Source organism: Anastrepha ludens, chromosome 5 (genome assembly GCF_028408465.1).
Source record: "Anastrepha ludens isolate Willacy chromosome 5, idAnaLude1.1, whole genome shotgun sequence".
NCBI classification, from domain to species: Eukaryota; Metazoa; Arthropoda; class Insecta; order Diptera; family Tephritidae; genus Anastrepha; species Anastrepha ludens.
In genome coordinates this window covers 38,496,184-38,520,714 of record NC_071501.1, presented here as the reverse complement: position 1 = coordinate 38,520,714, position 24,531 = coordinate 38,496,184, and the positions used below count along the sequence as shown (strand labels likewise).

The 24,531-nt window shown below is 34.7% G+C and overlaps 1 protein-coding gene across 5 annotated transcripts in view; it reads right to left on the bottom strand.

The window, feature by feature from the left end:
• The window catches only part of LOC128863950 (sodium/potassium-transporting ATPase subunit beta-2), a 161,226-nt gene that overhangs the window by 27,110 nt on the left and 109,585 nt on the right, over positions 1-24,531 (bottom strand). For all 5 annotated transcript variants that reach the window (XM_054103382.1, XM_054103383.1, XM_054103385.1 and 2 more), the window contains exons 3-7: positions 23,434-23,574; positions 15,875-15,994; positions 10,582-10,748; positions 10,389-10,499; positions 9,860-10,025 (exon numbers count right to left, since the gene is read on the bottom strand). In XM_054103382.1, the coding sequence (XP_053959357.1) occupies positions 9,860-10,025; positions 10,389-10,499; positions 10,582-10,748; positions 15,875-15,994; positions 23,434-23,574 (705 nt within the window). The remainder of the gene's footprint in view (positions 1-9,859; positions 10,026-10,388; positions 10,500-10,581; positions 10,749-15,874; positions 15,995-23,433; positions 23,575-24,531) is intronic.

Here is a 24,531-nt window from a genome sequence, read left to right as displayed (position 1 = left end):
ACCAATAATTACAGTACCCCCCAGCTGGCACTAGTTTTCTTGTAAATACATATTGCCGTTAGCAAATTATCTTTAAATAGCTCACGTTTTGCCACAAACACACATACCAGCTTATAAGGAAAACAATCACAATTCCACCTTCGCATGCTAACCAAAGGAACCCCACCTTTTTGACAGCCAATAAAATAGAATAATAGCAGCAGTGCAATCATAACCTGCAAAAATTTAAGGCTTACAGTTATGCAATGCATAGCGTCGTACGAAGAGGTTCCGCTGCAACTATGCACACACATACATATATACACGTATACTAGTACTCGTATATATGGAAGTGATGATGACATAACGTGACATGGTGCCCTTATTCCAATATGCAAGAAAAACAGCAACGAGAAATAAAACAACAGCGAACTGTCATACAATAACTGTAACAAAAACAATTTAAAATAACAAAGGCGCATACTATGCGTACATATGCATGTATGTATGTATGTGTGTATGTTAAAATATGCAGGTGCACACAGACGTGAAAAAATTCAACAATAATTCGGTTATTTGTGCACCCAATGGAATTCTAGCACAGAAATATATAAACCGGATATTTTATGGGGCGATTTAAATTACGGCAGGGACTGAAGGATTACATCATAGCGAGAATGTGGTGAGGCAACAGGGATTAATAAAAAAAAGCTGCTAAAATTTATATATGCAGTTAAAAGTAAAGGGTGGACTCCTTTTTTTTTTTATTAGACGTATTTTGACAGTAACAGCTATTTCGCATTCAAAAAAGTAATGGAAACTCAAGCCCATATTTCTTTACACTTGAAAAAGGATTTCGAAATTTTGAAAATTTTTTTCCGAAGTGACTGAAGAATGGCGCAAGCTATGCCTTTATTGAAAAAAACATCGCACAGACACATTCTTATCTTAGCGGCTGTGTGTAGAAAAAAATGGCTCACATCTAGGGATCTAAAAACCCTCATGTGTTTATTTATTACACGCCCAAGGCAACAAAAGCTGCTGCCTACTTAAATTTACTGAAAATTGGGCAGTAACATACCAGCGAACTTTACTTATAAGATATGATAAATTTTGAAGAAAGTAGAAGAATGAGAGTAGTAGTAATATTTTCAAAACGCGTGCACTGGGTATATTAAGCTCTATATATATTATAATTCATTAAATGTGCACAAACTTTCTATTTTTTATTAATATCTCTCATTTTCATATTTTTCTATATTTTTTTAACACTTTTCCGCATACCGAGTAAAGTGTTGACAACTATTGCCGCTGAAGGGTGGAGGTTGGCGGCCTTTGTATGTATATGACAGCATTTAAGTTTTTTCCCACTTTTATTCAAACCTTCTCTTCTGCTCTTTCTCTCTTCTTCTTCCTTACACATTGTATATATCATATTTGTATATTGTTTTATCGCTTTTGGTGCAGAAATTTCATTGTTCTGGTTCTTGTTTTTTGTAGTTTTTATAATATACATAGCATAAATATGTGAAGCGCCGGCTGTCTGCTCTACTTAAGCAAATACTTGCACTATCTGTTTTGCTTATGCAAAAGATCTCTAGCAAAAACGAAAAAGAATGCAACAATTATGTGCAATAAGCATAGTTGACTTGGTTACAACTTTTGAATGCCTAAGTGGCACATTTGCCTGTGAACAACCTAAAGGGTGTGTAGGTATGTATGCAAAAAAAAAAAAAATCAATGGAGTGCAAATCCATGGAGGACTCAACGAAACGTCGCGAATAGCAAAAATTTTCACGACTTTTGGTGTAATTAGAATAAACTCGTTTAATGGCTTAGAAATGCTTGATTCACATTGATGTCGAATATCGTACCATTAGGACTCTTATAAATGTGACTGCGTGTGCAAACACAACTGTAGCGGTATATAGTAGGCGCATTCAAAGCCTTGTATGAGAGATTCACTCGTGTAAACTGGATAAACTCATAAAAAGGAAGTAAACTTCAGTGATTTGTTTAATCACGATATGTCGTCGCATTGTTTCTACTTTGGTTTGACATAATTTTATTTCCATACATATTCACTTATACTTGCAAGCAATTCAACTTATGCGGTGAATGTTCCGGACTTCGTCTTTTACATGTACAAGTATAAGTGAGTATCCAAATGCACATATACAGGCAAAGCCGAAAATGTTATCAACAACATTTACTTAACAGAAACCATGGTAACAGCAAATTAAATACGGTTATATGGTATGTTGGACATTTTTAACATTTCACAAACGAGGTTAGCTAAAACTTCGTTTTTTATTAGTTTTGCTTCCGATTGCATTTAATTTTTCTTTCTTTGATTTCAGGTTGGTGCACTGTGTGGTTTTAGGGATTTTAGTTGCGTGCAGAGCAATGAATAAAAGATCGAAGAAAATCAGACATCGTAAAGGAAAAAATGCAATTTTTAAGGTTAGTACCTACCAACTTCACAGCCGTGAAATATTGCTAGAGGCATCGATTTTCAAATGAGAAAAACGTCAAATTCATGAGGATCGCCCCAGAACCAATTGGCAAATTTTGGTAAATAAGGTAATTGAAACAAATTAACACACATACAATTATATTGACAGAAAAAAATGCAGATAAAATTTACTTACACTCATTGCAAAGACTTTTCGTTTAGAAATGCCTTAACTCGGCAGGCACTTAACTCGCAAACGAACTGTATATTTTCGCTGAATTTTAATGGACATGTGGATTTTAAAAGGTGTAAAAAAATGTTGTTGGCATCATGTTGCGCAATGATGAGTGCGCGCATGAGGCTACTACTTTGCCGTGAGATATATACGAAATTTCAGTCATATTTCATGGCAAGGCAAATTGTATGAATTTTTACCGCCACTTCATGTGAAACGCGATCTTGGTACAATGCTTCACTTTTAAACAACCTACCCTTTTTAGGAGCTCGAGTTTTAGCTATGTAATATTATTTCTCAGGGGCTTTACTCTCGTAAGTTCAAAAGACTGGCTTGTCTGTCATAAAATTCATTAGTTTAAAAATTCTTCAGAACGACCAATTGGAATTTTGTACAAAATTTCACCATATTTGAATAGTAGGATTATTTCGCGTTAACTTATTGGCTTTTACGCGGCTTTCAAAAGTAAAAATTTCCAGTTTCGTGCTTTCTTTTCTTCTCACTAACGTATTGCATTGTTTTTGCATGTTTTTGCATATGATTGCGAGGTTGTCGTTATTTTGAATGTGCAAGAACTTTTGTATGACTTTTTTTAGAAGCCAGTTGATGCAAGTTCTGAATTTAAATAGCTATGAAGTTTGCTTATCAAAATCGAAATCTACAATAGAATGAATGCAATGCAAACACAAAGGTGTTGCTGTTGTTGCATCAGCATAAACACTCCCATACATGAGGAATGCTTCTAGGAAGACAGTCCTTGGCCGGATATAACTAATCCGTATCGTTCCGGTATTGTAGAGCCCGTGGGAATATAAAATCGACGTTGGTGGTGAAGGCAACTACCTATTGCAAATATCGTTTTGATTTCCAATAAATTCCCACGTTGATACTTGCGAGTTTTTTGCAAAGCTTATAAATACTTTAAATTTAGAAACTTTAAATTTCGCCAATAAGAAAGAGTTAATTGCTTTAAATAAACCAACACGAAATTTACGTATTACACAAATTAATAAAAATAATTTTTTAGTTTTAAAAATTTGAAGATTTTAAGTGCTAGTATTTATATAAAAATAAATTGCTGTTGTAAGTGTATCATCTATAAAAAAATTTGCTCCACTGATTTTTCTATTTTACTTCTTTGTGGCAGGTTTGTAAGGAACAACTTGGAAAAAATGGTGCTACCAGATTTTCGAGATTTCACAAAAAAAAAAAAAATGTTACTTAATACAGCCACATTAAAGGTATTTTTCAAAGAATGTTTTAAAAAATTCAATTTAAAAAATGAAAGTTCGGTAGAGTTGCGCCTATCGGAAAAAAAAATTTTTAAAAGGCATTCAAATGTTAGTATATTTGCATGCAAAATTACAACAAACGCCGGAATGTGTTTAAAAAAATATGAGAAATACTTTTATGTACTGTTGCCATTTATCAAAAAAAAATAATAACAACCAAAAAATCCCCTTCTGCCATTGAATATTCAAAAGGAAATATTGGATGATTCATAAATATTTCGTTATATGCTGAGGTGCATTATAAGCTCGTCCTGAAAGGACAAAAAGGTAATGGGGATTTATACTTCGTCGTTTTGAAGTGTCTGTGTGAGACCATCGGCAAGAAGCGGCTGAACTATTTACTAAGCCATGAAACCATAAGTAGATTCTAAATCTTAGTAGGCGTTGGATTTTATGAACGAATTCGCAGTAAAAACGCCATTTATGCCATCAATCAGCCACTGAATTTATTAGATCTGTCTCGTATGCTTTTTTATCTTTCCCAAAACTGAAATTAAAGCTACTCGTTTGGAGTTTATTGGGACTATACTGAAATTATAGCTGGCAGCATTGAAAGCGATGGTGGAAAAAGCATATCAAAACTACTTCAATCTGGAAGAAAATACTTTAAAAATAACACAGTCAGTGCTTAAGAAAGTTGTTTTTTATATTAGTTTGGAAAAAATAAATCCATTATTGTTGTGGAAATGTTTTGCGCAAACGGTTTAAAAATAATTTAATGGTCGATCTCTAGCTTCTGGACAAGTATGAACGTACATCACACTTTAAACTTACCATTCCAAAATCGGTCAATTGTGAGTTACAGGGTGTTAACAATGGAAGTCAGCAAAGAGAAAATTCAGTACATATTACAGTTTTTCTTTGATAAAGGCGAAAATGCAATCCAGGTCACGGAAATTGTGAATGGAGTTCATGGTGCCGATACTGTAACAGCTTATTACGTGGAACTTTGGTTTCGACGATTCTGTTCGTGCATTTATGTTGTTAAAGAAAATTTCGATAAAATCACAGAATAGGTAAAAGGTGAAATAGCAGGATATTTCCATTAAATCATAAGCGTCTTGTTGTTGTTGAAGTGGTTAAGTATTTCTACTGAAATAATCCTAATTAGCGACGAAAACCGTTTTAATACCACTGATCTCGTGTGATGATGTCTTGTTTTTTTTCGTAAGAAAGATCCGTCTTAGCTTATACATATATAGGGTTATTCAATAGGTGCGCTTCAACTTTTTTCCGATAGGGAGGGCGAACGACGCAATATTTTTTATTTTCCGCTTGTCATTTGTAAACTTCATTAGTATACATATCACATGGAACGCTACACACTTGAGCAACGATTTCGAATCGTGCAAATTTTTTATGAAAATAATCGTTCTGTTGCTGCTACTTTAAGAGCATTACGGCCATTTTACGGTCCATTTAACCAGCCGTCCCGTTTTGGGATTATGTGAAGTCATTGGTCTACAGTAACAAGCCGGCGACGATTTGTGAGCTCAGAGCCAATATTGAACGCGAAATTGCTGGAATTTCGGCCGATTTATGCAAAAGAGTGGTCGAAAATTGGGTTCAACGATTGGACTTCGTAAAACGTGCACGCGGTGGTCATGCAAAAGAAATCGAATTTCATACTTAAATGTATATGTTCAAGCTCGATAATAAAAAAAAAATTAGTTAAAAAAGTCAATCCGTTTGTGTTTTATTCAAAAAAGTTCAAAAGTTGAAGTGCTCTTACTGAAAAACCCTATATTTAGTTTTAGTAATAAGATCATTCGATTATCTGACGCCGAATAAAGAACAACATAAAATTACAAATAATTAAATTAAATATTTGAAAAGTGTTATTTAACATCGTGAAAAGGGCTTCACGATTCACCACCCCCTTAATCTATCCTTTCCACCTTGGTCGCTTACTTTCTGGAAGTTCAATTTTCGATGACAAATTCTGGATAAAGTTTGACTGTATATACCATACCGGAGATCTGTAGGCAAGTGTTTTTTTTTTGGGATTAATAAAATTGTTGCCTCTATAAGAGGATAGGTATCCACTTTTTAGATAAAAACTCGTGGACAGGTTTCGGCATCTTGCCTCATTCCTAAATAATTTTCAAAAGCATTCTTACCAAGTGATTTTCAAAATATGTACATTATTTATACTTTTATTTATTACTATCTTTTTATTAAATTCACTGAACATACAAAAACTTATTTACTTCATTGTAATGAATACTAAAATAAGTAATTTTGCTTTTACTAAAAGTTGGTTAGCCTGTTGCCAAAAAAAAATTGTATTGTATATCTGAACCTCTCTTTCTATCTGTTCAAGTGATTGTTCACAGAATTAAAATCCTAAATGACATCTGTCAAGCCACTAGAAAGTCAATATTACCCATAATAACGTCTCTATTGTGACAGCTGTCAATTACCACAAAGCAAGTGGAAGCAGTGTTGTCATTCTCTATACACGCGCTAATAACAAAACCCACCTGCTTTTCCATTATTATCGACTTATCATATTACAAATATAAATATATTCAGTTCATGCCAGTCAGTAGTAAGGCTACAAACAAAAACATACCATTGACTTTCCTTTCTTCATAATAGTGATGAAGAATACTTTACATATACAGCTGTTCAAGTGAGCAGATTTAATACTTTTCATTGGCATTATTTTATTTACTCAATCTGTTTTTGGCAGGTATATTCATGTTTCTTCCTACAACAACTTGCATTAAAAAATAATTGCATATTAATCAAACTACTTCGCTCATAACATTTTTTTTTATAATTAATACATAAATGCCTGTAGTTTGAACATTCCAATTCTTGTTAAACAGTGTTGTCAGTGTGGGAAAAATTCTTTTGATTTTTATAATTTTGACAGTTTAATTTTATTTTAAAGTAACCTGGCTGGCACCAAATCACTAACTGGGCGTTTCTGAAGTCGCTGCCATATCTGCGCTAGGTGTTTGCTCCAGCGAACGTTTTGCAAAATAATTGCTGGATACTGAGGTTGAAAGGATGGCAATTGAAAAAATTACACAATTCATAGATTTAGATTTAGCTTTATTGAGGCTTACAGGTCGGCTTCATGGTCTTACCCATGGTCAGACCCAGTTCCCTTATTATTAAATTAAAGATAGAGCTGGGTTGGACTGAGCGTATATGCCTTTCTTCTGGTTGCAAATGGCCGAGATGTCTCAACCGTCTCCACCCTCCAGCGCTGTATTCAAGGAGAAGGTATATTGAAGTTTCCTGGGATTGATCACAGAAACGGCAAGGATTAGTGGAACATATCTCGATCACGTGCAGATGACTACACTGTCTACAATGGCCTATGAGAATGCCCGTAAGCATTCTCAGTTTATCCTTGGGGAGAGTTATGAGTTTTTTGAACCTATCTTGCTTGTACCCTCCAGTAAAGATTTTGCTTGGCGTAGCCCCATAATTTGTTGCTAGCTACTATCCCTTCGCCTTAGCTCTTTCCTCCTAGGCTACTCCTTGATGGTGTGTTATTCCGTAGCAAGCAAGGGTCGGGTCCTATTAATAACAAGGCTGCATTCTCTCCTGCCAATGCGTCCGCTACTTCGTTCCCAGTTATAGCCCTGTCTGCTGGGACCCAAATTAGTCGGATGCAATTGTGCATACCTAACAGATTCATTTTCTCAATAGACTAAGGGAATAGTGAGGACTTAATCTCACAGGAGAATAAAGCCTTGAATGTCGCTCGAAATGGCAATTCGTTCATTTCAGAAGTTTCTGTCCAAGTTAATTTCTGCACAGATGGCACACACCTCCGCTTGGAAGATGTATCGAAAACTACCCATCGGCATAGGATGCTTGGTTTTGGGGCAGGTGTACTCCTGTTTACCATGTCATCCAGTTCAGTTCTGAACTTCGTTTTGAATTTGGTGACTTAAGTGATATCATCTCTGGGTAGCTGGGTAAGTGGGAACAGACTCAGTGGTTCCTTGTTCTTAGATAATATCACTTTAACTTTACTGAAGCCTTCTCTAGTAATATTCAGCAGTACTCTTGGCTAATAACTATGGCAGGATAACTACATGAAGGAGTGTCAGCTCGAGTATCATCTCAAACTTTTGTAAGATGCCATTAACCAAAGACGAATCGATTAGAAAAGTCTTCCATAAGTTATCCAGTGACCCAGAGCACTCAGTGCAGTTACAAACAATGAAGTGGATGGCATTAATTTCAGCATTCAAAATAGCATACGAGACAAAGTGACAAAGCGTAAGCGCATCCACTCGCGATTTATTAGGTATGGCACCATTCATTTTAGCATTAACTTCAATCCACCACGACTTGTAGCCGTGAAACACTTGCGGTGAAAAATGTGATGAATAAAATTATCTAAACTTTAGAAAGAGAAATTAAGTAGTGAAATTTACTGCTGCCACGTATTCCAATGATTTCAACAGATATGGCGTTTGAATTCAAACTTTAGCAGTTGCCGCTGCGATTCGCTTATGCAAGAATTAGGATTTGACTTGATTTGAAGAATCGGCGGTTTTCGCATGGAAAACTTTTGTGGCCATGGGGAAAAGATTTTTACAGGTGTGGCCAATATTAGATCGTTAACCGGCTTTCAGCGAATTTGACAGAATCAGCTTATGGGCTGACGTAGCAGGAGTTAGGAATTGGTTAGTTTACTAAAAAACTGAAATTGTGTTGATGATATACGAAAAAAAAAGTCAATACAACCTATGTCCATATTACTTTGATGCCGACTGATTGGATGAGCGTGTGAATCATACATACATATGAAATGATCGTGGCGAACTTAGCTGCCGAATCTTCCAAGTGACCTGGCAGCCGAAGTTGCTTGCACAATTTTGTGGCATGGTAAATAGCCAAGCCTTGTTAATCTATCATCCTTTTGTTGTGGTCATCTCACGCGTCGTGAAACCGTTGTGTACATGGAGACAAGGAAACAAAAACAATGCATGCCTACAAACTCTCGAATAAAAAAGCATAACACAGCCCAAAATTAATTTTCATATCAACCCAAATTTTAGTGCAAGTAAAAAAATTGCTTTCTGTACAAATCGTTCCACCCTAATGCTCATAGTTGTATGTGTTTACAATATGACGAAGCCAAATATGTAAAGATAAGCTTGGACAAAACTTTGTTGCGCACTCACTTCAATCCGTATGAGTGTTTCCTTTTCAATGATCCCCTACAAAATTTCTATCAATTTCTAAATTTTCTACAGAACACTTTAACCCTCGAACTACCTTTTGTATTGAACTTTTATTAAAAATAGAAAAATAGAAATGATTGTAAATTTCTTATATTTCCTTTTATTTATTTGTAGTATTTTTTATGGATTGATGCGAGTGAAAATTTTATTAAATTCACCACCTTCACTTTTGCTATTTTTGGCCACACGCGTTACACTTTTCGGCAGCCATCATATTTCAACGCCAAATTTCACTTTTGTGTTAGCTGTCAATTACCACGCGGCAAGTGTCTGCTCCACACGCGCGTATAATAAAACTCACCTGCTTGATAGGGGAATTAATTCCCACCATACCTTGGCGCGTAATCATACCCTGTCAAGCCAATAAGTGTTGGTAACCGTTTGTGCTATTTATTGTTGATAAAAAAAAAAACAATATTGCCTCGTAATATTTTCCAGGGCTTTGGAGGTTAAATTTAGAAAATCGTAAAATAATAGAAAGGTAGATAAATTAAATTTCCTCTGCACTGAAGAGGTATGCGTGGGTCACACTCATTGCTTTGTGCTTGTGTTTTTTTTTTACTTAATTTACCATTAAAACATCATCATTACTAATCGGTCTACGTTGACATTCAAGCTTTTTTCCAGTTTCAGCTCATTAATTATACAATAGAGATTATTTTCATACGGTTCTACTCACTTTCAACGGTAAATTGTACGGCAACAATGGGTTGTACATAACCTTCGATATTTTTGAATGGGAAATAATAGCCGGGGAAACCCATACGTGGGTAATAGTCACGAGATTTAATATTTTCCACATCAGCAGGATTTTCGCCTTCGCACGAGATCCAAACGACATTAGTCTGAAAAGAGGAATCCGACAAAGAAGATGAAAAATTAAAATAAATATGAGGAAAATCTAAGAGAAATAGCAGAAATAAAAGGAAATGACAATTACACATCCGTCGACCTAGCTCAAAGCTCATTAGAGTAATGAAATTATTTTTAGCAATAAAAAAATTCCGATATAAAACCGAAAAAAAGAAAAAAAATTTTGTTCGTATCTTAACTGCATTTTGAATAATTAATAATTTGTTTTGTTTTTTTTAAATCAATTTGTAGTTCCGCATACAGACTGCATTATTAATAGCTTATAAATGAATTGCTTTAAATTTGAGTTTTTCATTTTTATTGTTTTATTATTTTGTAGTGCTCTAAAGACTCACCTGATTTGGTCGCAAGCTCTGTTTCTCTGTAATGTGATTTTTCAGTTCGACAGGCATTTCTTCTGGCAGAGCTTTCGAATCGTTGTAAAGAGACGGTTCCCAGTTGTAAATCTTTAAATGCAAGAAAGGTAAAAAAACAGTTATATGTAAATAAATTTGTTTATATTACTTTTATATTTAAATTTCCCTTTACCTTGTTCAACTTAAGGAATATGCATGGCCTAGCCTGATGATAGCCGAAATTGTTCTCCTTTGTGCATGGAGCAAAAGAGTTTGGATCGAAAGCGCATACCTTACCCGATGCTGGTGGATTCTCAAATGAGCAATTCATTTGATTCTGCTTGGGCAGATTTTCATAGGCTGTGAGTGAAGTAAACATTTTGCTTAGTAGAAATACCATTAAAAGATGGCGAATGAGTTAAAAGGTAGAGCATAAAAACTACGAGCTTTAATTAGTAGAAGGAATTAGCAATTTAATTTGCTGATAAACAAGGTGGCACAAAATTAATCACTCTATTGGAAGATTTATCATTTTTGCAAATGACGTCGTACGTCAATCATATTTGACCCCTCTGCGCGTAAAAAACAAAATAAAGATTTCCATCACTCCAAATTCATTTATTTTGTATTTAGTAAAAACATGATTGAAAAATACAATTGGATGATTAATTTTGCGCCACCTTGTACAAACTTTCGAGCTTGAAATAATTTTTAATTTTTTTTCATACTCATATCTACTTTTTATGCGTAGCTAAACTAACTCAATATTGCCACACTATTCACTTAACCCTTGAAGCGTACATGGCATTTGAAGTTACTAAATCTTGCAAAGTCTTACTTTACATACTTTTACATATACTTATAGATACTAGCAAACCCTTCATATGTTAGAATAAGATTACAAGCAAATTTGTTTGGAAAATTAGTAGCTGTAGCAATTTGTTTGTTTCCTTTTTTTCTACTGGACACACTCACTTTTCGGCACCGCTAAATATTATGCCAGATTCATCATTAGGATAACATAAAGAGAAAGCAAAATTTAAACAGATTAACTAAAATTATAAGCAAATCTATACACTCATAGTCAATATAATAGAAGCACTTTAAATTTGAAATTTATTATACTAAAATTTAGTGGGCTATAAAACGGCGTATACATTTTTTAAAATTCTGATTAAAAAGTTTGAAATTTGTAAGCAAATGTAACGATTTTGTATTAATTTCATACAGAGTTTGAAGTTTTCATTTATACGATATTTGTTGTAGAATGAGTTTTGCTTTTGTAAGAAATTAATGAAAATTAATAGAAAGCATAAAAAAGTAATCAAAACTGGTAAAAAAAATGAGTTTCTGTTATTTTGACTATGAATGTATATATGCATTATTTAAAAAATTTATTAACCGGCGAAGCCTAATCCACAGTCCTGATAGCACTACATGGAATATAAATAATAAATCGGAGGCTAATTTGTTGGAAGAGACCATGCCCGTCGACTGGATTTTATGTTTACTATATCCACTCCAAAAGAAGGGTGATCCTGAAATCTGCGTCAAGTACCGCGATATAATTCTACTGCATAAAGCTCATTTTGTGAACGAAAGTGTCTTTCATTGATGAAGTGATTAAATTTGGTCATTGTGCCCCTAGAACTATAAAAATCTAATAACTTGGATATGTGGTCTTCTTTTTCCTTGACTTTCTTTTTTGGGGTACCGTGACGTGGATTTGTCTTGCTGAAGCGTCTTATTTCATTCGGGAGACATGGCTAAGCCAGAGAAACCGTTGTATTTTTACACGCATAACTATGCCCTATATAGCTCATACAGCTCGCTGTTCCACCGTGCACTAGGCATCTCACAAACGCAGAGTGGACCAAACACCTTGCGGAATTGTTTTCTTTAGAGGGCTCCCAAAACTTTCACACCAGCTGTTCAGTATCAGTCTGGTCCTTCGAGAGAGAGATATTTACTTCTCAATTGTCTACTGAACCCAAAGTAACACCCGTTGACAAGAGTTATTTTCCGTTTGATCTCCCGGCTATCGTCATTTTTGTTGTTGATGGTGGTACTAAGGTATGAAGTCCTTCAGTTTTGCAAGTACCAATAGTTAGGCGGTACTTTGGTCTGTGGTACCAAAGGCAATTGTAAAATCGACGAACAGTTGGTGTGTATCGAGATGTTTTTCGTGGGTGTTTTCCAAGATTTGGGGTATTGTGAAGATTTGACTGACTATTGATCAAATATTCACGATACGTGAAATCTTAAACAAAAACAACCAAAAGTCATCGGAATACAGCATTTCAATTTTGTAGGCCCTTTTCGATGACAGAAAAACAAGTTGCCAATTCTCCACTATACTTATTACCAGTATTACCGCAGAACGTATTCGAGCAAACAGAATGAAGTTCAATGAAACTGTCATCTTGATCAAATTTGGAGAAATGCATCGTAGAGCCATTTTACAATCAATGGGGTTTCCAGCAGTTCTTCAGTAGCACTTTATCAAGTGTCTTTCTTTCATCTGATGTGGGAGTAGATTCTTCGAGCTGAAGCTTCTAATCGATTAGATAGCAGCTAAGCCTATAACCGTATAGCAACCGGGCTGTTTATTTGACTTACTAAATTGAAAAAAGGCGTAAAATAGATGGATTTGAACGAGTGTAATCCGAAATCCGACGTTATTAAATTATTATTAGTATTAGTATTTAATTATTATTCCTGCTTGCGTTTCTAAGGCGTTTTTCAATAGGTGCGCTTCAACTTTTTTCCGATAGTGAGGGCGAACGACGCAATATTTTTTATTTTTCGCTTGTCATTTGTAAACTTCATTAGTATACATTTCATCATGGAACGCTACACACTTGAGCAACGCTTGCAAATCATTGAATTTTATTATAAAAATGCGTGTTCTGTTAAGAAAGTTTAAAGTCGAAAAATCATCTTCAGTGATGAAGCTCACTTTTGGCTCAATGGCTTTGTCAACAAGCAAAATATGCGTTACTGGGCAGAAAGCAATCCACACGTGATTCATGAGGCACCGTTGCATTCCGAAAAAATCACTGTTTGGTGCGGTTTACATGCCGGCGGCGTAATTGGCCCATATTTTTTCGTTGACGAGAACGATCGCCACGTTACTGTGAATGGAAATCGATACCGCGACATGATAAACGATTATTTTTGGCCGCAATTGAATGATATGGACTTAGACGACATGTGGTTTCAGCAGGACGGGGCTACAAGCCACACAGCACACGCTACAATTGATTTATTGAAGAGTAAGTTCGATGAGCGCATTATTTCCAGAAATGGACCGGTCGAATGGCTCGTGTGATTTGACGCCTCTAGACTATTTTCTTTGGGGTTATGTGAAGTTATTGGTCTACAGTAACTAGTCGGCGACGATTTGTGAGCTCAGAGCCAATATTGAACGCGAAATTGCTGGAATTTCGGCCGATTTATGCAAAAGAGTGGTCGAAAATTGGGTTCAACGATTGGACTTCGTAAAACGTGCACGCGGTGGTCAGCAAAAAAATCGAGTTTCATACTTAAATGTATATGTTCAAACTCGATAATAAAAAAAAAATTAGTTAAAAAAGTCAAACCATTTGTGTTTTATTCAAAAAAGTTCAAAAGTTGAAGCGCTCTTACTGAAAAACGCTTTATAAAATACAGCACGTACGAAAATTCAGGCCAAATGACCGACCTTTGCGTGCGATGGTGTGATGGCGGTCATATTAAAAAAAAAATTCCGTGAAATTATCTACCAGGTTATAATCATAAAAAAAATTATTTTGAGTTTTCAATCCCGCAACTTTCGTGCTCTTGATATTGGTTGCATATGAAAAATTGTTGTTCGGGTCCTACTCTCTTAACAAGTAACTGGATCGTGCTTCCAATCTTGTAAATATACTCGAAACTTTTATCAATTCTAGCTACTGTAAACATCTATACACTATCTCATGCTGCAAATCTAGGGCTGATGCAAAGTGAAATGAAGGTAATGCTAAGGGTAGTCTGGCGTGCCTTCGTTTTTACTGCCCAGCACTTTGCACATCGACACTTAGCTATCTTTATTCTGTATTGTATTCTTCTTCTGATTGCGAGAGACGAACGAGTAAAATTAACTATATACGAAGCATATAAACGTTTTATAACATCAGGGAGCAGTTCTGACCTATGTGGAAGCAGTGTTGCTTATAAAGGTGCGAATTTAAAAAAACCTAACTTATTATAACTAACAGCTATATACATTCAATTAGTAAGATCGGCCAAAGATATGTGTGGTCACAAGTCATAACAGCATAACTGTGTTTTTTTGCATTTTGCAATAAACAACTTTAAGGGTTTACATTCCTATGCAAATCATAATCAAACTGAGTTGTGCTATTTTTTCTATAAGGAGTTAGGGGTAGTCAGAATTTACAAAAAATTTGATTTTTTTTTTTTTGCATTTTCTTAAAACATGATAGCTGAAAAATACTGTGTAAAAATTTGAAGTGAATCCGTCAAATGCTTTTCGAGTTATTCAACAATCAACAAAGGGCACTCGGGCGGTCCGGAGCGTTCGAAAAACTTTAAATGCGTTTTTCTCAAAAATATGTTTTTTGAACTGATGATCACTGTAATTTAAAATCCGCTTGGTAGATTTTAATAAAATTTATTTATACTGCTTTGAAAAACATAAAAAACTCGAAGGATTTTTTTCTCAAAAATTTCGATCTGTTTTTAACAATTAATTGTCGATATATTTCTCGAAAATCTGAAAAATATTTCCTGAGGCCGCCATATTGTTAATTAAAAAAAAAAAACTTCGATCAGGCACAAGATTATCTTTTAGTAAAACTAATTTCTCTTGCTCGATTGATTTTAGATGAATCTCCAAGGACTTGTGATGATTACCGCAAGGGACTTCTGCAGAAACGGGATCCACCAAAACAGCGATAACTTTTACAATTATTCATTTTTTTTTTTTTTGAAATTTTGCTAAAGTCAAGTCGAAACATGATGTACTCATATTAATGCTATGCTTTTATTTTTGTAATATAAAGGAATTGGCTAGCAAAAAAAAATTATTGAAATCATCATTTTTTCGGACCTCTGACTACCCCTTACCCCTTAATTTTTCGCTAACCACTGAACCGATGTACAAGTATATAAATTTCTGATGCCGTATGGTATAGAACATCAATATCTTACTTATAATATCTCTCTTTCGACATAGTTAGAGTTGCGGGGTTATTCCTTGTGATCACATATGTACATTTTATTTTTCATTAACGGGTGTTAATTGAAAATATAATCCACTTATGAAGTATTGGATTCCGATTGATATATTGTACATTTTAAATATAATTACAAAAAAAGCAGTTAAAAAAACTTTCTAGTTCTAAGACATTCACATAAACTATGAATCCTAAATACTGCACGTATAACCAAAACCATATTTAAAATTTATTTAAAATAAAATACTAGAAAATTATACTTACAGAGAAGGAATGCAGCAGTTTCATCGACCCAGTATTTGTAGTTTTCGGGTTTCGATTTCTCATACCAGATTAAAGTACTCTCAACATTTGCCTCTGGGGGCATTGGTCGAAAACCAAGACCTAAAAAGTAGAAAATTTAAATGGATATTATAAATTGTCTGAACTCGACACATAAAATGTTAATACAAGATGGCGCAAAAATAATCACCCTATTGGAAGATTTATAAGTTTTACAAATTATATTTGTTACTTCTAAACTAAACAGCTGCAGTATGCAAGCAGACAAGCAGTGGAGCACATAAAGGCCAAGATAAAGATTTCCACCACTCAAATTAATTTTTTTGTGTTTACAGGGTCCGGCGCTCGAAGTATAACCAATTAAAAATGTCATAAGTTTAGTTCGCAAAATTACTTTTATTCAATTCAAAGTAAAAAATGTGTGAAAATAAGAAATCAAAATTAAGAATCAATTTACTTTTTCTCGATATGACCACTTTTTGCCTTGACTATGGCCTTGAGACCGCCCAGAAAGGAATCGCAAGTTGCCCGAATGTGATTTGGTGGTGATTTGGTGGTAATTTGGCCCACTCGCAGACAATGGCGTTTTTCAGCGCCTCGAGGCTTGGGAATCTTTTAGTTCGGGCCTTGCTCTCCAAAACGGCCTAAGAGAATAATCCATCGGATTCGCGTCTGATGAATTTGAAAACCATTGTGTGGACGTTATGAAGTACGGAACGTTGTTTTTTAGCCATTCTTGGTTCACTCGAGCTCTGCGAGATGGTGCCGAGTCCTGTTGAAATGTCCATGGTCTGCCACCGAAATGTTTGCCTGCCCGCGCCTTCAAAGCAACCTCCAAAATACTTTCCCGATAATATTTCGCATTTACCTTGACACCAGCCTCGATGAAAACGATTGGAGAGCGCCCATCTGCGGTTACAGGGGCCCAAACCATTACCTGTGGTGGGTGCTGCCTCCTGGTGGACAATCATTGATGTTCGGAAATTGACCGCTTTCGGCCAAGCGAAGCAACTCCTTCGCCATCTCAAGTCTGACTTGTTGCTGCTTTGGGGTGAGATCTTGAGCCTTTTGGGTCTTGTAAGGCTTGACTTTAAGATCATTTTTCAGTATGTGGCGGGTGCTACGGTCAGATATTTTCTGTTCTTTCGCCATTTGATTGGCACTTCATCGTAATGCAATCAATAAAAAATAAAACAAGAAGAAAAGGAACTTTATGATAAAATTTAACGAAAACTCGAGAAAACATTTGATATTTTTATTTTATCACCAGGTATATTCGGCAAAAAAGGGAAAGCAATTCAAAACTCTTTTTTTACTATGGATTTTTCCAGACATTTGTTTGCGTCAGTGGACTTTCATAATATATAGTTCGTTGAAAACGAGATTGAAAGCAGTCTATTCTCATTTAATATTAAATATACTATTGTAACAAACTCATAATATAAAGAACATCGTCGTTTGAAAAAATTTAAAATGTTCCTTATGTTTTAACACCTTCTTCGGTCATTCCTTAAGATAAAGTAACACTTTAATTCCCCTTATAAGCAGCTAAATATCTCATTTTGAATGGCTTTCAAAACAAAGAGATAAGGGAAAGATGAAGCAAGTTTATATACATCAACCTATAAAAAAATAGTTTTTCGGCCCTAAGTCAATATTTTGAGCATCAATTCAAAATTCCGAACATGCAGTTTTTTCTATCTAACTAGACCTACAATGTGATGTACATATATCTCGCAGGAAGTATATTTTCACTGTCACACAGTGTAATTTAAAGGCGACATTCAAGTTACGTATACGCCCTACCCTCGCATAGAGAAATTGCAACATCTACAAGCAGATGACACATTTTAAGCAGCAATTTATATGATTAAAGCAAAGTCAATTACTAGGCAGCAATGAATTACAGAAACCCCATAAAATTTTTCATTCCTGCAATTAAAGTCACTTATAAATATACTACAGCTGTGCCCACGCGCGCATTTCAATCACCACATTTTTACGTTTAGGAACCTAATAAAAATTCGATATACACATTCAAACTTTGTAAGACAACATGTGCACGCAAAATGGTGCCGCAGTAAGAGCAGCAAAAAAAACAAAAAAAACAACCAGCTGAAGTTGCTGGCGATTAAATTGAAAGGAGCACGCACCAGCACCGCCAAATGCTTACTCAGCTAAAATAAATTAAATTAAAATTACAAAAATTCAAGCTAAAATTTCGGCAGCGGGGGAAATAAGACGAAAAAAATATTCAACATATTGTGGATTTGGAACATGGCAGGAGGCGCCTGGCTATACATAAAAGAAATAAATAAAATTGACTTCAAGCCTGGGTCGCATGCGAGAATACGTTCAAATATTCAAAAAATCAATAATTGGATGCAGATTAAGCTTTTGCTATCAAAATAGTACAAAGAAACGAAAGGGAAGGAGGACAAAAAATATTTGTATTTGCAAAAAAATTTACATTAGCAATTTTTTGGCATGTCTTAAGATATATGGATCTTTAAGAAAAGTTTTTTGCACATTCTTGCATGATTCCTCACTAGAGCGCAATTGGCTGGAAAGCAACTTTACTGCTGTAGAAATTAAACAAAAATTTCTAAAAGGCGATGTTAGTTACATTACAATGGTGTGCGGTAACTAAATTGTGACGACTCTCTTCGACGGCGTAATAACGTTGACTTGTGTAGTCCAAGTGACACATTTTTGTTCTCAAAAGAAGGAACAAAACACAAAGCAACATCGATATCGTATGCTTGGCGTAGTGCTACCCTCTCCCTTAATTCAAATTTAATGCCCTCGTCAGCCGTAAAAAGCAATCTCTAGACCTTTCAAAATACTCCTATCAAGACAGCCATGGGATGCTTCCTGATGTCCCACATGCCACACCTTCACAACGAGGTTTCCACGCTCCCAGTTAAGGAGCACAATAAAATACTCAGAAAGCAGTTTCTGCTTGGATGTTCCTTAAGGGATCACCGGTGCAGATATTTGGTAGAGCCTGAGCCACCTTCCAGGCGAATCAGGAGACATCTCAACGACTACACCGACGAGATCAAGAACCAAACACAACTACAACTACAGGACCGGACACTATATAAACATACAGCCAATATTTTTGCGTAGAACTCCTTTCCGTGTTAAAACCATTGAACTCAAAATTAAAACGTCATATGCGTGTGTGTAAGAAGTAGGCACAATAATCCCCATCCCCATCATTAACAGTAAACTGAAATACTTAATTTTTGTTTATATTTTTGTTTTCATTTGCAGGCATCCGGCAACACCATATTGATGTCATTCCAATCTTCTTCTTATTCGCGTTTAAAATTGTAAAATGATTGTATGGGCAAATGCATTTGCATTTAATTGTAATGAAAATAATTCGAATATAAGTATTGTATAAAAATAAGTTAAAACACGCGTGTGAGTGTATATTTAGTGAAGTGTAAAAAAATATATAGTGTATTGTGCCAAATTATAGGGCATTTTGAAGGCAAATAATTACGAAATTATTATTTCCTGAATAGTTTGGAGTTATAAAGAGTCTTCCTGAACACCACACTAGCATCTCCACAAAGTTTCATTAATAAAGACATTATAGTTTGCCAAAAATTGCCCAATAGACATTATTGCGAGTCCCAGCCGACTCAACTTACATGCCCTCTGACCCACTGACGTAACGCCCCTCTGCCTCTGGGCCCACCTTGTTGAAACAGCATGCTTCCTAGGCCAATCATTAGACAATGACGATCGGTGATTACACTTCACTGGCAGGGCGTAGGGAACTGCTGCAATAACAACAACAAAACTAAGTTCAGACAGTCAGTTTTCCGTTACCGGAACGACCCAGATTTATATCCGGCCAAGGTTCGTCACACCAGCAGCATTCCCCGTACATGTATGGGGAATGTTTATGCTGTAACAACAAAAACAAAATCACTGATATTTTCAATTTTAAAACATGCTTCAAGTGCTCGCATTGTTCACCACTTTTCATTCCGAATTGTGTGGAATTTTTCCATTAGAATAATTTTTTTAGGAGTGAATTAATTGAACTTTAGTAAGTATAAAAATCGTTACGAAACTTCTGTCATCGCACAATTTATAGATATGAGTCTTAATTCGTCATCATGATATTCAAATTTTTATTACCGATTTTGCTTTTTTGTATGAAATTTTCAAAAGAAAAACTACTACAAAAACCTCCTCCTTTCTTCCTACCTTGATGGCAGATACTTTCGTGTCAGATTTGACAACTCCTATTCTTTATTACATAAAGCTAGCGCAGGGTACCTCAAGGAAGCATCCTAGGCGGTCTCCTATACCTCTTGCATACGCATGACTTACCGATCCACGAGCAACATGTTACCGCAACCTTTGCAGATGACACGGCTATCCTAGCAGTTGGAGAATTAATCATGACAACAACGACAAAATTGCAATCAGTGGTGAGTTCGATTGCAACATTGGCCCAAAAATGGCATATCAAACATTATAATTCAAAATCGGTGCACATTGTATTCGGCCTGAAAAAAAAGATGAACAAGCCATGCTAGCGAACCTTGCATGACTATTATCCAACGATTCCAAAATAAAGTGTTGCGCAACTTCGTAAATGCTCCATACTATGGGAGAAATCTCGACCGACATCGTGATCTTAGTATGCTGCTGGTCACTGACGTGGCGAAAAAGTATGCCATGGCTCACAGGCAACGTCTAAGTACACATGACAACGTTGAAGCATTGGCTTTGCTCCAGCCAAATACTCATCGTCGGTGGGTCAAGCATAACACAATTTTGGACCAGATGGGCACCTAGTAGCATAGCATTCATAATGAATTTATAAATATTGAGGCATCTTGGTTTTTTCTTCTTTTAATATAGGTATATGTTCAATAAAAATAGCTCATTAGTATCTTTGTTTAGTTGTACTAAATGTAATTTCTAAACGTTATTCTGTATCTTTGTTTAGTTGTACTAAATGTAATTTCTAAACGTTATTCTGTTTATTCTTTATGATGCGTTAATAATAAAAAAATAATAATAATTTAATTTAACATTGTTATATTTTTATTTACTCTTATTTTGTAACATTTGATTTACAACATTTTTTTTATATTTCTTTTTTTTAATTTTTTTAAATGTAAATTTTTTGTTTATTTTTTTCTTATTATTATTTTTTATTTTACTTAATTTTATTTTTTACTATTTTATGTTTTCCCCATTTTTTATTTAATTTTTTTTTTAATTTTACTTTTTTTTTATTTTCTGTGCTTTTTTGTATTCTTTTAGTTTTTATTCGTTTTCTAATTATTTTTATTTTAATGTTAGTTGACTTCATTTTATTGTATTACATTTTATGGGTTTTTTCCTTTTTTTATTTATTGTAATTTATTTTTACATTAATTTATTTGACCGAAAGATAGAAAAAGATATACGTAGCGCATTTTAAGTTATTTCTCGCGTTACTTATTTCCTGCCACTATCTTCTTGCAGTTTATTTTATATGCGTACCTCTCTTACACATTTCTGTTTCGAGTGGTGCTGTTAATCTTAATTACCCTACAACACTAATTATGCCCACATAAATCTGATTTAGTTAAAGTTACAATACCTGGTGCATAATTACATGATAGTAGGTAATTAAATACCTCAGACTGACTGTAAGCAAATACATTTAATATAATTAAGCTTTTTATATAAGAAATGTAATTAAGTTTCCATTCCATACTAGAATATTGGGTTGGGATATTTAAAACAGTAAAAAGATCAATTTCTAATAACACAGGCAAAGGGTGACAGAGCGTATACGTGACTTTTGTGAAAAAAATCAAGTACATAATAAACCTGTAGAACCGACGAGTGTGTACTTTCAAAATATTATCGAAGAAATAAATATGAATATGGAATAGAATCCTAAGTATAGTAACTCCGTTCTTAAAAACTGTACACGCTAATCTCCGGAGCGGATAAGCCAAATTCGACGAGATTCCTCTGATAGATAGAATAATCTGAGAAGGTTATATGCTACTTCTTTATTGAAAATATTATTATTCAGGCGGACTTCAAAAATCAAAATTATGGATCAGTTCACCTCACATTCAGAACATAAAAAGTTTTTCCAGTAAATTGGCCAGTTAGTTGAGACTCGGATTGAGATATTTCGAAAAATTGTGTTTATGTTCCATTCTAGTTCAAATTCAGAATATGCAAGAATGTTCTTTAAATGAACACAGGCTAGAAATGGTCACTAGTACGCACTATAGTCGAGATATTTCGAAAAGAATATGGTTGGTTTTAGGTCAAGTTTAAAATATATGTTATTAAGCGACCCTTAATGAGGATGAATGAAATAATAGAACGCTTGAAGAGCTCAATATGCGCTGATTTCGCTTAATATCTGTTTAAAAAGAAGCAAAGGTGTATAAAAAAAACACTTGAATAAGAAAGTGTTAAAATAACGCATTTTTCACCTTGATTGAGTCGATTAGAATTGCATTGAAGCTTACAAAAAAATTAAATTGACTTGCTTTCATGGGCGTTTGAACTCTGAAAAACGAAACCCTGTCTGCTTATTTGTTTGTTTTTACACATTTGTTTCCAAAAAAAAAAAATAATTGGCGAATTTTCATGGAGCGTTCACATGTAACTTAAGTGTAGAACAACAGAGTGTACAGCAATTTAGTGGGTTCATCAAAATTTATTCACACTCACAAAAAAATTAAAATTCATTCTTGACTCTAAATTTACATGGAGTTATCACATAAATAGGGTGGTTAGCAAGGTGTATGACAAACTGCAAAAACTAAGAGTCTCAGCTACATTATGTCAGTTGAAACCATAGAATATTCTTGTTTATGAGCCGGAAAATTATTTATCTGCCAGGAGTTGTATTTTTATATACGAAGTCCTAATTCGGAAGACACCTACTTATTCATTTAAGAGGTTGATATCAGTAAGATCATGGCGATTCCATAATCTAGTTGTGCCAAAATACAATAACTTAACCTCCTCTAGGATATTTTTCGTTAACACCATCAGAGTCTGAAATTCATTACCTGAGTCAATAAGCGCTGGAATAGACAAACCAACTACAAGACACAAATGTACAAATATTTTGTCTGATTATAGGCGGCCGCCGTAGCTGAATTCGCATTCACAGAGAGAACGTGAAATATTGACGTTCGGAGTCGGCTTGAAACTGTAGGTCCCTCCATTTGTGGAACAACATCAAGACGCACACCACAAGTAGGAGGAGGAGCTCAGCCAAAAACCCAAAAAAGGGTGTACACGCCAATTACACATTATAATGGAAGTTATTGAATTATTATTTATTTTTCGTGCTTTGTTTTTAGATAATACTGAAAGAAAATAATATATTTAAAACAAAAACTAAAAAAATAAACGTTTTACTAGCAGTAAAAAATATCATCAAATCAAATATCCAGTAAAATAATCATCATTTTAAGTTATTGGGGCGAAGTGCGCTATTTCTCTGTCCGTAGCTGTAAGTACATATTTTTATTACTCACCTGGATTTGAGCCAATCAATCCATCGTCCATTGTCCACTTAGGTTTATCCACTCGAAGTGTTTGATAAAACACAGCCAACATGGCAGCGAAGAATCCAGTTAACGCCGCATAAAAAATAATGTAGAAAAATAAAATTTTTGCTGCAATCAGAAAAAAACATAGAAAAAAGGAAATTAGTTAAATTGATAGGTGCATTTGCATTAACTTAGCAATTAGAGAATTTTTTCCCATAAAATATTTGTAAAGAGTCTTTCAAAATAAAACACGTAAAAATTTAGACTCTTTCAGGTTTCGTTTTTTTTTTTTCATTCAAAATATGGCCCAATTTGCATCATTTAAATGCCCTGCTGGCAGAATCTGCCGAACGGTCGATTCATGAAAGGCTTATTATTGAGAACGTCGAGATATCGATGTTGATGGTTTTTAGTAACTCTTTGCGGTAGAGAAGGAGTCCTCTTTCGACACTCGACAGAATTAGTTTCTTGAAATTTTCTCCCCATTCTTCTGATTGTCGATTTATTCGAATGATTATTTTCATAAGAAAAGTCATGAATTTTGTTTCAAGTTTCAATAATTTGAACGCGCTATTCTATCTAATGACAAATGTCAAAGATGACATATCAAAGCTACCGTCTAGGAATTATTCACTACTGAAAACTAGGCGTCACTTTTGATAGACCCTCTATTTTCATATACTATGCATGTTCATTATCAAAGCCCATATGTTCGCACGTACACACATATCAAATAATGTTCATGATCACATAAGTCCTGTCAACTTCAATTGCTCTTAAAAATAATATATAATTTTCTTATATCTCTCCACTGACTGAGCTGTGCAAATATTAGATTACAGCTTAATTAAAATTTTCAAAATTTAATTAAGTCATAATAGGTATCGTATGACAAGCATAAGCTGTTATAGAAGAGCAGCAAGGCTGAAAGATAAGCTGGCTTCTACTGTGGTTGAGTAATATGAGAAGAAAGGGCAATAATTAAAAAGTTGGTGTGTATACGTAACTGCATACTGTATGCACATATAATACACACTTAGCATAATACAGGTATACAGATATATATGTAGATACGCAAACACT